At 37.1% G+C, this 13062-nt stretch overlaps 1 protein-coding gene across 1 annotated transcript in view; it reads right to left on the bottom strand.

The window, feature by feature from the left end:
* Positions 1 to 13062, bottom strand: part of ADAM10 (ADAM metallopeptidase domain 10) — a 47388-nt gene that overhangs the window by 6835 nt on the left and 27491 nt on the right. The window contains 7 exon segments of the mRNA XM_065641531.1: positions 586 to 736; positions 1680 to 1863; positions 3490 to 3653; positions 5794 to 5977; positions 6594 to 6686; positions 7866 to 8015; positions 8613 to 8716. Of these exon segments, the coding sequence (XP_065497603.1) occupies positions 586 to 736; positions 1680 to 1863; positions 3490 to 3653; positions 5794 to 5977; positions 6594 to 6686; positions 7866 to 8015; positions 8613 to 8716 (1030 nt within the window).

Here is a 13062-nt window from a genome sequence, read left to right as displayed (position 1 = left end):
TACACAACACTGTCAAAATACAAGGTGACTTAAAAGCATAGTTTAATTTAATTTAATTTATAAAACAAGCATTAAAAAAAAAAAATCAACTATATTGTTCAGTCATCTTCTAGTTAGGCAATGGCACTAGGATAGGATCTGATTTCATAATATCCTCCTCCATTATCCTTTGGGCAATTAATACTTTCCTACCCCTATTGTAAAAACAGCATCCTGGTCATGTTTTTATGAATCATATAGTTTTTGGCCAGACTTCTGCACAATGCATTTGTGGTAAGGATAACAGAACTTCAACACATTTGTCTGCGCTATTATGACACGTTACTATTGATACAATCCAGTGCCATATTACGTTTTTTCAAAAGCTAGAGAACAGTCATCTAAGGGAAAACAAGCTGCAATTAATACCAATAACTGCACAGCATTAGTGTGCTTATGAACTTCTCACTCACTGTATAAGGCACTTTAAACAAAATAAATACTTTAAGAGAAACGCAAGTAAACAGATTCGTTTTCTGAAATAGCAATTGTAACTACCAATAAACCCCCCAAATGAAAGCATACTGTAACAGACATACACAATACCTGCAGTATTTGCCCGGTTTTAACTTGCATTTTTTATCTTCTGGTTGGTTTGCATCATAACAGCATTCATCTTTACACTGGTCACTGTATCCACAGTCACACTGTTCTCCTACCTCAACCAGTCCATTACCACAGATGGGTTGACCAGACTCTGAAAAATGCCAGTAAATTATGTACAAAGCAGTACAAAGAATATGCAAAGAGACTTGTAAATGTTAGCATTGACTTGCACTGGCATCCAGCTAATGTGGCTGAAAATGCCTGGTCAAGATGGACTTCAGACTAGGGCTCAAGTCAACTTGCATGATTTGCTTCCTGCCCAGCTTAGTCACTTCTCGGAGAATTTCAAACCTCTGAGTAAAATGTTTCTGCCGATAACAAGAGTTTCTTGCGTGGATAGGAAATGAACAGTGACAAGAGGAAGCTTTCTGCTAAGCCTCCACTGGAGCAGCATCCTTTCTTGCACTCCTCCTTGTTTAGCAGAGTCTGAGGACCTTAAGGCAAAAGCTGATGGTACTGGGGTGAACTACTGCTACCCCAAAATACAAACCTACTTCACTGCACAATTTCACAAAATTTGTGAGAACTCACACACAGATTCCAGAAAGAAATTGTCCTTTTTTTTCCTAATGTTTAAATAGAATTTCATGTATTTTTATTTGTGCTCCTTACCTCTTATCCTTTCAGTGGCTGTAACTGAAAAGAGTCAGGCCCCGTTTTCTTGATTCCCTCCCCCGAGGCATTTATAAAGAGACACGAGAGCCATCCCCACCCCAGCCTAAACAGCCTCAGCTCTCACAGCCTCTCCTCATATGTCAGATGCTGCAATCCCTTAATAATCTTTGTGGGGCTTTGCTGGACTCACTCCAGTATAGAATCATTGAATTGTTTTGGTTGGAAAAGACCTTTAAGATTTTTGCCTGTACTGGGGAGCCCAGAACTTGATACAGTACTCCAGATCTCAAACTCAATTCTTATAGAATCTTTCAGTAAACTGAGTAAAATAAATAAAAAAGTGAAATAAATATTAAAATAAATTTCTAATCAAGCATAGCAGCTTAGCCACTCTGCTTTCAGCATGACTAAATACATACCAACGAAACAATTATTTCTCTTTTTCTCAAGAACTTGGCTGATATTTCGAATGCTACAGATAGAGAACTTGTTGTTGTTAAGTTTGTCCCCAGATGTGGCTCGTGCATACATTATATAATTGCCATTTTCTTTCTGTCCCAAGTTCTTGGACTCTCCTGGAGTGCACTCCATTCCTGAATCATGCTGCAAAACAAATATTTTAAAATTATTTCTATCAAGACAGCTTCTCTAATTTCTTGCTATCTTTTATACATGTGTAAAAGTAATCTGACTTGGCAACTTTAACACAGTGAGAATAAAAGATTCATAAAAACACAACACTATCTTATACTCTAAGGTTTCTTGGAATACAAAAAGTATACAGAAAAAAAAGGTGGTTTTAATTTATTTAATTACTCCTCAAAACAGTAGCAAATACCTAATTTCTTAAGTTTCAGCTTATTTGCATTCTTGGCAAATGTGTAACCCAAGTGCATGTCCTGGAATGAATACTGACTTGAAAAAGTCGCCATCTCCTAAGAAGAGTGGCTTTACGATCACCCAATGGTAATAGGTATTCTGTGGAGTAAAAGCTGGAGGAGTCAACTGAAATAGCAGTCCATTCTTGCTGCTTGTTTTGAGGGAGGTACAAAGAGATGTCCAGAACAGTGCAGCAGTCTGGTTCTGCAGCCAGTGACCAGATCTGTACAACAGCCAGCATGAGGAATTAATTGCATTACAGGTTGGCATACTAGCAATTAGCAGACTGACAACATAATAAGTTGTTAAGTGTAAGAGGAACTCTTATGCTGTTCTGACGCATCCAGCCTTCCAGCAGTACAACCTATGTCTCAAAAGTAGGTACATTTAAAAATTTTCAACATAGTTGCAAGAACTATATCATTTATTACAGTTTGGTAGAACCAAACATGTACTTTCACATATTTCCCTACAACAAACGCAACTTAAAAAAAGTAAAATTAAAAGAATCATCTTCAAGGCTGGTCCAAAAGATGTTTCACTCAGTGGGAGTAGTTTTTCAGTTTCATATCCTCGTATTTTCAGTTACACTTGGAAGGCTTGTTCCCACTGCAAGTAGTGGTATTAGGGATATTCTCAAGGCACGTGAAGAAAGCATTCACATATGAACATCTGTTTTGGAAGAACTCATTCCTGTCACATCTTGATTTCACTTTACTTCCAAGAGTAGAAAGCCTGTATACTGAAGTTTAAAAATAAAAAAGCCAAACCAGAAAACTTCATTCTCATCTCCAGCAAAACCCAAAAGCCTCATGCCTTCAGCCTGCCACAACAAATTACATCCCTAAATGACTGGGAGACGATTTTGCTCTAAAATATTGTTCTTGATACCTTAATCCTCTCTGCAATTTTCTCAGGTAAATTTGTAACTGAACATAAAAAAAGAGCCAGCTCTATCTTCACTTCTTGAATAAAGTGTCATCTTAATCAATTTTGCATTGATTCTTCCTCCTCTCTATGATAAACTAAAATATATTTAACAGGCGCGTGACCCTAGTATTCAATAAAAACCAGTGAACTTTATAGGAAATAATAATATAGCCCCCCTATAAGAGACTGAATTAGTAGAAATAAACAATTCTCAAACTCCACTGTTGCACCAGCCTTGACAAATACTCATAAAAGGGGCTCAGTTCGGCAATCTGTTTTTTGTTTGTATACAGTGTGTGCACACATACGCACTTGCAGTCATGATCTTTTTTCTTGTTTATAAGTAGTAAAAAAGCCATTTGCAAATCATGCACTTCAAAATGGCTTAAAGTGAGTTAACAGATCGATAGTGGTACTCACAGGTGAACCGAAGTTATGCCCAACCTCATGAGCAAAAGTGATATGAGAAACCTTGGGAGGAACATGAGAGCCATAGTTCTGAACAGTGATGATCCCAGTGTTCAAAGACTTCTTCTTACCATCAGAATACAGTTTGCTCTTCTCACATATTCCACCAGAGCTCCCTGCATTTAGACAAAAGTACAACAGTTAAGAAATTACTGTGTTACTTTTCTAGTGACATTTAGAACAAGAAACAGCTTGCCTCCTCAGTGGACACTTACAGACTAAGAGTTCTGTATAATTAATATTAAGCCAACTTTGAAAGTAGATTAGATTTATCCACACTAATGCTCTCAGCACGGAATGGATACATTCACACAAGTAGTTAGCTGTTCTAGAATAGCTATTAAGAGCTATTTTGGGCTTTCACTGCACAGACCAACCCTGATTTCACCATCCTTGTAGTACAAGACTAGCAAGGTGCAATGTCCAATACAGGAGGCCTCAATATACATCCCATTTATATTTCACTAAGTAAAAAAACAAACCCAAAGTAAAAAAATCACAGGAAATCCCCTCTCACAGAAAGAGCATTTATATAAAATGCCTAGCATTAGCCATGTATTCTTGTCAGCAAAAGTGACTCTTTTTCCACTGTACAAACTAAAACTGAAAACGCTTTTGATGTGTGGGTTAATCAGACCCATATTTAGAAGGTCAACAATCAAGTGCATCGCACTTAGTGTTTGGAAAAGTCTCAGAATTGTGACTTAAAATTTCGCCAAATCTTTCCATAACTTGAATTTGTACTGAGGCATTACCAATGTTCCAAAATTCAGCTATTCTGTCAACAACATAAATGGTGTCTAAAAAACACTCCTCGCTTTCTGAAGTGAAATTTCATTTTAGTGAAGGATTCCACTCAACCTATGTCAGTACGTGCGTTCAAGATGAAAATGTCTCAAAGCTTCTTAATTTTTCTCAATTAAATTTAGTCTTGGAAGCAGTGTTTGTGGAATGGACATTCCAATCATCCTGTGCTTACTCAGCCTACGCACTAGACTAGTCACAGACTCAGTTCCTTATAGGCCACCTGTGTGGTGTTTTTCCTATGGTCCTTCTATAGTCACTAAGGTCAGTCCACACAGGTCCCTCTAACCTACTTCCTACACTCAGTCTAACCACTTGTTACCTCTCTGGATACTCTACTAATAATTATTTGAGAATTTTAATCTCCTAAAATCAAAGTCTGAGAGACTGCCATACCACAACAGTTTTCCACACAGCTCCGGTACTCTACAACCAACACGTGCTTTAGGGGAAAGTACAGCAGTAAACAAAGTGAGGTTATAAGGTTTAATGTTTCTTCCAAAATTACTCAAATTCTGTTAAAGTTCTTGAAAATGTTCTCATAAGAGTATCCAGCCTCTTGCAAAGTCTCATGGAACCTGTTGTTCCTCATCTTAATTCCTTATTATATAGAAATCACTTGAGTGAAAAAACAAGGGAAAACTGTTCCTTCTGAATTTCTGATTTTGATGTCTGTGAAAGTTTCCACAATTTGGAATTCGTGCTGAGCTATAAAGAATTTGTATTTACTTCAATTTAAAGACTAATAACTTTCAAATATGTCATTTTATGAAACTAATACACTGTAGAAAACTAAGGCATCCAGGACAAACAGAGGTGCTGCACACATGAAGACCAATGTTTTTGTATATCAATACACATACTTCAGACCCAAACCACAGGACTAGATTGAAACTAATGAGAAACAGTTCAAGAAGAGTCACACGATATTTATTCTGGTATCTCCCAGAACAAGATCTTACTGATTTTACTTTAAAACCCGCCAAATACGCCAAAAATTGCTTCCAATACTACCTAGAAAAACTAAGGATTCTGTGGTGTAATTCTACTACAAAATTCATACTGAATAGTTCTAAGCTCTGTTTATCTATAGAAGAAATACTTGTTTCTTCTGTGACTTTACTGGTCAGTCACACCTGTCATAAATAAAAAGCCATCCAAGTAATACCACCTTTACCCAACCAAAGAAAGACGTTTTTCTTTATTGTTTGCATCTTACTCATCAGAAAGACAGCGGGACTAATTGAAGTTACACATGATAGGCTGTCTATATATATATATATAAATATACATATATAAAAAATCAAACCGTACCTAACCAAAATTGTGAAGTGTTGGTTATGAGGTTTTTGTCTATTTGCTGGCAATTCAAATGACATTGTTTCTACCCTTCTTATTTGTACCTACCTACAACACTTTATCTCTTGGTGCTGAAGGTTTGGATATAATTACCTGAAGGAGCTCCAACCCAAGCCAGACCGAGGACTCCATCATCAAAATCACGGTCTGTAAACACATAGGCCAGGCAATAGTCGTCGTGATTCTGTTCAGAGTTCAGTTCCAGAAACTTTTCCACACCAATGTTAGGAAATCTGAAGGGATTGGAAGAGTCCTTCTCATCTACGGTTGTATTAATCTAAAAGTAAATGGAAACAAACTCTAAGACACGATTAATTTTCATTTGACTTGTAAATACCAGCTAAGAGGCTTATGGTTGTAATGTCACCTTGTCATGTTAAATAGCTAAAGAGGTTCCTAAAGTTTTATATGTCTTGACAAATTACCACCCTTTGACAAATATTTGCAAAAGCAAGTTCTACGATAAATAATTGCATCTGTGTAGTAAATCTCCACTCTCTCTCTTTTTCTTTTCCATCGGTACCCAAAAGTTTATATTTATTCTCTTAAATCATCACTTTTAGAAGGACCTTTCAACCTGGATAGCTGTTATCTGTTTTAGTATTAACGTTTTTGGAGAGCAATACAGTCTATTCGCCGCACAGTCAACACTGATGAAACACAAGAAGTTGATTGCTATAAAAATTGATTACAGCTCAATAACAGAAGTAGAGGGTTTTTGACAATAAACACTAAACCCAAACAAATAAATGGGTTAGGGAACCATTTACTACAGAGACACTTGTGTTACGAAATTACTAACAATTGTTACAAGTGAACAGCAACAGGACTTTCAAAAAACACAGCGTCCAAGAAATATGAGTGAAGCTAGAAATATTTCAAATACAACTTACTCTTATTCGTTTCACCATGAAGCTGATGTTACGGATTCCTGAGAAATCTGTTGACTGGTAAATTGTGTCGATTGCTTTAACGTGGCTGGATATCTGCCAAAAATTAAAGTATTTACAGTTCAAAGATCTATGCAGTACGCTATAGCTAATCTTAAATAGCAACAACTGCTAGGCCTATACTTTTAACGTATAAGATATTGTGCCATATGAACTCTAACAGGCCTTTAAAATCAAATGTTGATGGCAAATAACGGAAATAAATCATGCTACATAACCTGGTCTCTGCATTGCTACCATGCCAGATAATGGCAAAATATTTTGCCATTTGCTTTTTTTTTTTTAACACAATTTCATCAACTATTCAGATACCTGTTTGTGATACTCACTTGACTCATTACTATGATAAGAGAGCACTGTAGTGAAAATTATATTCAAAGTACCGTGTTTTTCTTTTTTTTGAGAAAAAATTTACTTGTTACAGGATTACTCTGTATATTATTTCTGGTAGGAAAAAACTGATCATTTATCTTTTCCAAGAGCACATAGAAATGCTAACTCATTGAAAACCTGATTTTGAAGGTGACTTCAGAGCTTTGGAAAATGTTACTTGAATTGTGTATGTACCGTGCGATGAATAAATAGTAACAGTCAGATTTGCAAGTGACAGTGAAACTTAAGACTTCAAGAGAAGTATGTTAATGTTAACTAGTTATATTTTTAGCAAATTATCAGAAAAAAAACTTTTCCAGCTAATAGTATATTGACAAATGAAAAGCATCTGCCTTTAGTTGCCATTGCATTTTTAGCCTTCCACTATATTTTTAGCCTTCCACTACATCAGACACTACAGGAACAGTTCTCAGTGTCATTACCTCACAGCGTTTTGAACTAAAATTTCAAACACAAGGCTATGTGAGTGTTATCACAGAGGCTTGCCAGGCTCTGAAACAGAATGGAACTCTTCAGGAAGTATCATTTTTCTGAGGAAGAACTAAGAAAAGTCAGACTGCAGTCTTGCTCAGAGGTGCTAACCAAACCACAGCTGCTGTTATTAACTAAGGGAAGCATAAGTGCCCAGGAATTCCATCACAGATATATGGCATCTTTTTAGTAGAAACAAAAGCTGTTTCAATAACGTCAAGATCACTGTAAAAAATGAAACAAGACATTCTAAAGTAAATAAGCAATAACCTACACAAATTACATGAAATCTATCACAAATACACAAATAAAGTAAAAGCAGATCATATAAAATAAAGGGATTGAAAGTACCTGTGCAATTACAGCTTCCCTTGTTCCATAATGCTTGTAGAACAGATGATCGGTCTGGATATACAGCTGACAGGTGTTCTTTTCAGCCTGAGTGGCACGCTTTTTTCTTAAAAGCTGTGGACCATTGTTCTTAGGCTCTTCAAAAGGCTTCTACGTATACACAGGAATTAAATATATTAGTTTTTTAGATCTACATGCTGCACCAGATTACCCAAAAATAGCAATAGATTTTGCTACACATATTCCACTAATACAAACAGATTTTCATTCTTCTTTAACCCACAAAGTTTTATGAATTTTGAATTAAACTAAGTGTGTTATAGCCAGTTTTCAAGTATGCCATCTATTTTTAACAATATCTCAGTGAAACCCTTCTGTGCATTTCATTTTATATTACAAAAGGCAGTCAATGTGAAATAGATTTTTTCATTCATGTGATCTTTGGAATTTTTCTTTTTCATAGTCATTTTCTAAGATGAACAAACAAGTTTATAGATTAGAAAAAAACCCAGTGCTATGGGACTTAAATGTACCCCCCTAACACAGGTTATTTCACATTGTAGTTACCTTTATCAGCTATCTTGGCAAACAGAAATACTAAAGCACTTCAGCACAGAACAAGTGGTATGCTACACATCAAGTTAAAATAATGCTCATTAGTCAGAGCAGTATCTACTAACACATAAAAGAAATAGGATGTTATTACACTGATTTCTAATCAGCATAACCCATTAGCCAGTGTTATACCTCTGTTGTTGGTTCTTCTATACCAGTCATCTGGTACTTCCGCATTCTTTCAAATACCGAGTGATCTGCACAACCTCCTTGTGGTCCATATTTATGTGGATACCCTAAAAAGAGGAAGGCCGGGTTGAGTTTTCAAATTCCAAGTGCAAAATATGGCTGTATCACTGCAGTTTCTCCAGTGTGTCCAATACTGCTCATGTACTTTGAGGGAACCATTCTAACATTCAAGCTTTATGCAGCTGTCTGCTTCTATTAAATATTTCTACTAAGATACATTAGTTTTACAAACAAAACAAACCTGACAACTGCTTCTTAACATTATTTTCTTATAGACAGCAAAATAAAATATGATGAGCAACATCTAACATAAGAACAAGAGCCATTATTTACACATCTGTACCCATTAGCTTGAACAAACAGCAGCTCGAAAAAGATGAACTCGCAATGGAAAATTGTTTGAGATCAAGTAGATCAAGGCAGATCTCATTGCACACGTGAAAGTGCTTCAGACACCTATGACGAGGTTTTGACTGTCAGTACCTATTGGAGGTTTGTGAGCAAACTGTACTTGCAGAAGGTGCCTCTGAAGACAAGAAGTACTGAAGGGAAGAGGTCTTGCCCCTTCTATTCCTCCACAGTTTGACTCCCATTATATTAATAAATTGGTGCCCAGTAAGAGCTAATGGAGTACAGGTTATGGGAGCCACATATGTAAACACTTAAGGAACCAGCTTCTGCAGGGCAAACTAGAGTTTTACCATCATCTCAACAAGGTGCAGGTTTTGTCAGAAATGTGTAAATTTTACCAAGGTTTGTTGTTTTTTGGGAGTTGTTGCTGGGATTTTTTTTTTTTTTTTTAAAGGGAGTGTGAAGATCCAGAATCAGAGTAAATGGAACAGACACATAAGAGCAGGCCCTGAGGACCTGATGTCCACATCTGCATTTCAGGGGGTTTTACCCCGGACTAGCCCAGTGCGGTGCTGTGGAGCCACAGCCTGCGAGCAGCCGCAGAGCAGCACATGTGTTCCTGGTGTGTGCGCTCCGGTGCAGTGACACTTGACTGGTGTCTTTAACTGCCCTTGACTCTCATACTTGTTTCTTGCAATCGTAATGTATGCTACTGCTAAACTATTTCAATAAAAAAGCTCAACTTCAGATTTTTTCCCTATATCATTAAGCTCTAAACTTCATATTTCAATAATTAAAAGCTAGGGGAAAATTAAATAGCAAACAGGAATTAAAAAAAAAAAAATCATATCCTTGGCATACAGGTAAGTTTAGTTCTCAAAAAAACCCCCACCAAACCATTTGAGTTTATGCTCCAAAATACCCAAAGACCAGATTCAGTGGATCCACTGATAAGCTTAAAAGGACTGATCAAGAAATGAGTCTTCCAACCTTCACTCCTCTCAATCACACGTATTTACAAGTATTTAAAGAGGTCATGTTTAACACTATTTTTAAAAAACTAGTTAATGACAAACGAGGCGAAGTTAAACACAGTTCAAATATTTTTTTCCAAATTGGGTCATTTTCCAGGTACAAAATACTGTGCTGCTGTCTCATCACATTCCTCCCAGTACGGTTAGCCCTAGCACAGTGCCAGAAGAATGAAGAGAGAAAAAGAGGGAAGGGAAAAAAAGCTCTTCCTGTAAACCACCTCACCCAACTTGATTAACAATGTAGTGGAACACTGGCTTTGCTATAAACAATATTAAACAAAAAGCACTGCTCATTCACTGTTGAGGTCATCTGCACTTTTGGGGATGCTGTTTACTACCACTAGATTGGAGCAAAGGATTATAAATATGATCCTTCCCTTTTCCATCTGCACCACTTCTTTTTTCCTTCCACCACAGTATTAAAAAAGAAATCTGCTATATTTAATCCAACTAAAATTCTCATTACCCACCACGCAACTTCACATCACCAACCACTTATCTCTGCAACAAAAGTACATTACACAAGGGTGTCAGTAATGGACAATACTGTCCCACCATCAGCACACTACATCTACACAAACCCAACATAACTTTAAAGCAACCCCTGCAGGTGATAACTGCAGGAATCCACAGAAATAACTGGAAACTGCACAGCATATTTTGCACCAGCACAAAATGCCATTTTCTGCTGTCATCACACTTCCATTCATATTTGGTGGTGTTATGACAGTTGACAGAACGGTACTAGAAATAAATGCTCTCAGTGCATTACACAAAATAAGCAGTCTTTCCTCTGTACCTTGCTCCCTAAAGAGGTTAGGAAATCCCTTAATACATTTTTAATACTGATTCCCTGCAATTTGAACAAATATTTCTCGCTTCAAAAGTAATAATCTAGTAAGAAACACTTTAAAAGCCTGACAGTTAAAATTACAAAGAATTGATCAGGAAACAGTCTGCACCAGCAATTGCCAAAGCTTTGCATGTGCTGGAAAAGACAGATTTGCATCCACCCTACTAAATACAGGAGGCAGGTAATATAGGATGGTTCACTTTGGAACCACGTCTGGCTTGCAGAGCAAGTTGCATACAAAGCAAACTAGAAGCCCACTTTCCATCAGATCTATAGAAGAAGAGTTTAATTACGGGTTCTGTTCTGTTACTACAGAAAATCTTCAGGTGAAACAAATACTTCATTTTTCTTTTCCTGTATTGTCCAGTTTCCCATTTTCCACTTTCAACTTTTGTACATCTTGACAATAATAGTAGTAATAACAATAACAAACCTAAAAAAGCAACAAAAAACCCTTGTCATTTCATACTTTGACAATGATATCTTATTCTAACCAGATGGCAGACCGTTATGATATATACAGCTACAAATGCTCAAAATAATATTTTTTTATCCTTTTATAAAGGCACTGCCTACCACAAAGATATTCCTGATTGCATTAATATTTTTCTTCTGCTTGGCAGTAAATAGGATGATCTCTTGAACATTTAAGTTAACTACTTAATGGATACCAGATTTAGGCATCTGGGCAAGGATATGACATCAAACTTCCATTAAAAGTGATGAAAATTCAGTTTTTCAGCCATAAAGCTTTGCCCAATACTAGCAAAAGCAATAGTGCCAGAGCAAAATTAAAATTTAACCAGATACAAAGAAATCCTTATTACAGATTTCATTCTATGCAGTCTGTCACTGTGCTCCCACGACAATGGCCAAGTAGACTTCATTATTAAATCGACAAACACAACACAAAACCAGAAGAAACCAAGTTCTCACTAATAATACATAGTTTGCAATGGTCAGTTCATTCAGCAGATCAGGCTTTGCAAAACTACAAAACACTTTACTTTCTGTTCTCAGTTGTACAGTTATTCCAAGACCATAATGACAATTAAATGACCATGTTCGTTTTCCTGAAGGTCTGAACAGGATTTTCCTGTCTATTGGTGATCTGAGAAAATACCGATTTTCTATTTTACAGTATGAACTCAGGGATATATTTGAAGCATATGTAACTTAAATAAACAGCTCCAATGAAATCCTAATCCTTAAAGAAAAGTGTCCAAAATATTTTAATGAAGATATCCATGTGTATCTTTCTAGCACTAAAATATAAAACAGTTTCATTAAGAGTGGCTTAGAAACTAAAATCATTCCACTTGTGTTTCAAGTCATGAATAGAAAGCTGCCTTCCACTGGTCACCACATCCACTGTAACAGACAAAAGCTGCCTTATGAAGTTGACAATATAATCCCCATTTATAAAAAAATCTTTTGTTTAACTACTGAAAAAGAACTCATTGAGATGCTAATCATATGTAGCATTGTGATTTCTGAAAAGCACTAAAAAGCATATTGTTTCAAAAGGCTGAAACATGGATCACAGAATCACAGAATGTCAGGGATTGGAAGGGACCTCAAAAGATCATCTAGTCCAATCCCCCTGCCAGAGCAGGAACACCTAGGTGAGGTTACACAGGAAGGCGTCCAGGCGGGTTTTGAATGTCTCCAGAGAAGGAGACTCCACAACCCCCCTGGGCAGCCTGTTCCAGTGTTCCGTCACCCTCACTGAGAAGAAGTTTCTTCTCAAATTGTAGTGGAACCTCTTGTGTTCCAGCTTGAACCCATTACCCCTTGTCTTACTGTTGGTTGTCATCGAGAAGAGCCTGGCTCCATCCTTGTGACACCCACCCTTTATATATTTATAAACATTGATGAGGTCACCCCTCAGTCTCCTCTTCTCCAAGCTAAAGAGACCCAGCTCCCTCAGCCTTTCCTCACAAGGGAGATGCTCCACTCCCTTCATCATCTTTGTGGCCCTGCGCTGGACTCTCTCCAGCAGTTCCCTATCCTTCTTGAACTGAGGGGCCCAGAACGGGACACAATATTCCAGATGAGGTCTCACCAGGGCAGAGTAGAGGGGAAGGAGAACCTCTCTCGACCTACTAACCACCCCCCTTCTAATCCACCCCAGGATGCCATTGGCCTTCTTGGC

This window comes from Caloenas nicobarica, chromosome 10 (genome assembly GCF_036013445.1).
Source record: "Caloenas nicobarica isolate bCalNic1 chromosome 10, bCalNic1.hap1, whole genome shotgun sequence".
NCBI lineage: Eukaryota > Metazoa > Chordata > Aves > Columbiformes > Columbidae > Caloenas > Caloenas nicobarica.
Note: the sequence above shows the minus strand (reverse complement) of the source record. Positions and strands in the feature narration are given on the sequence as shown.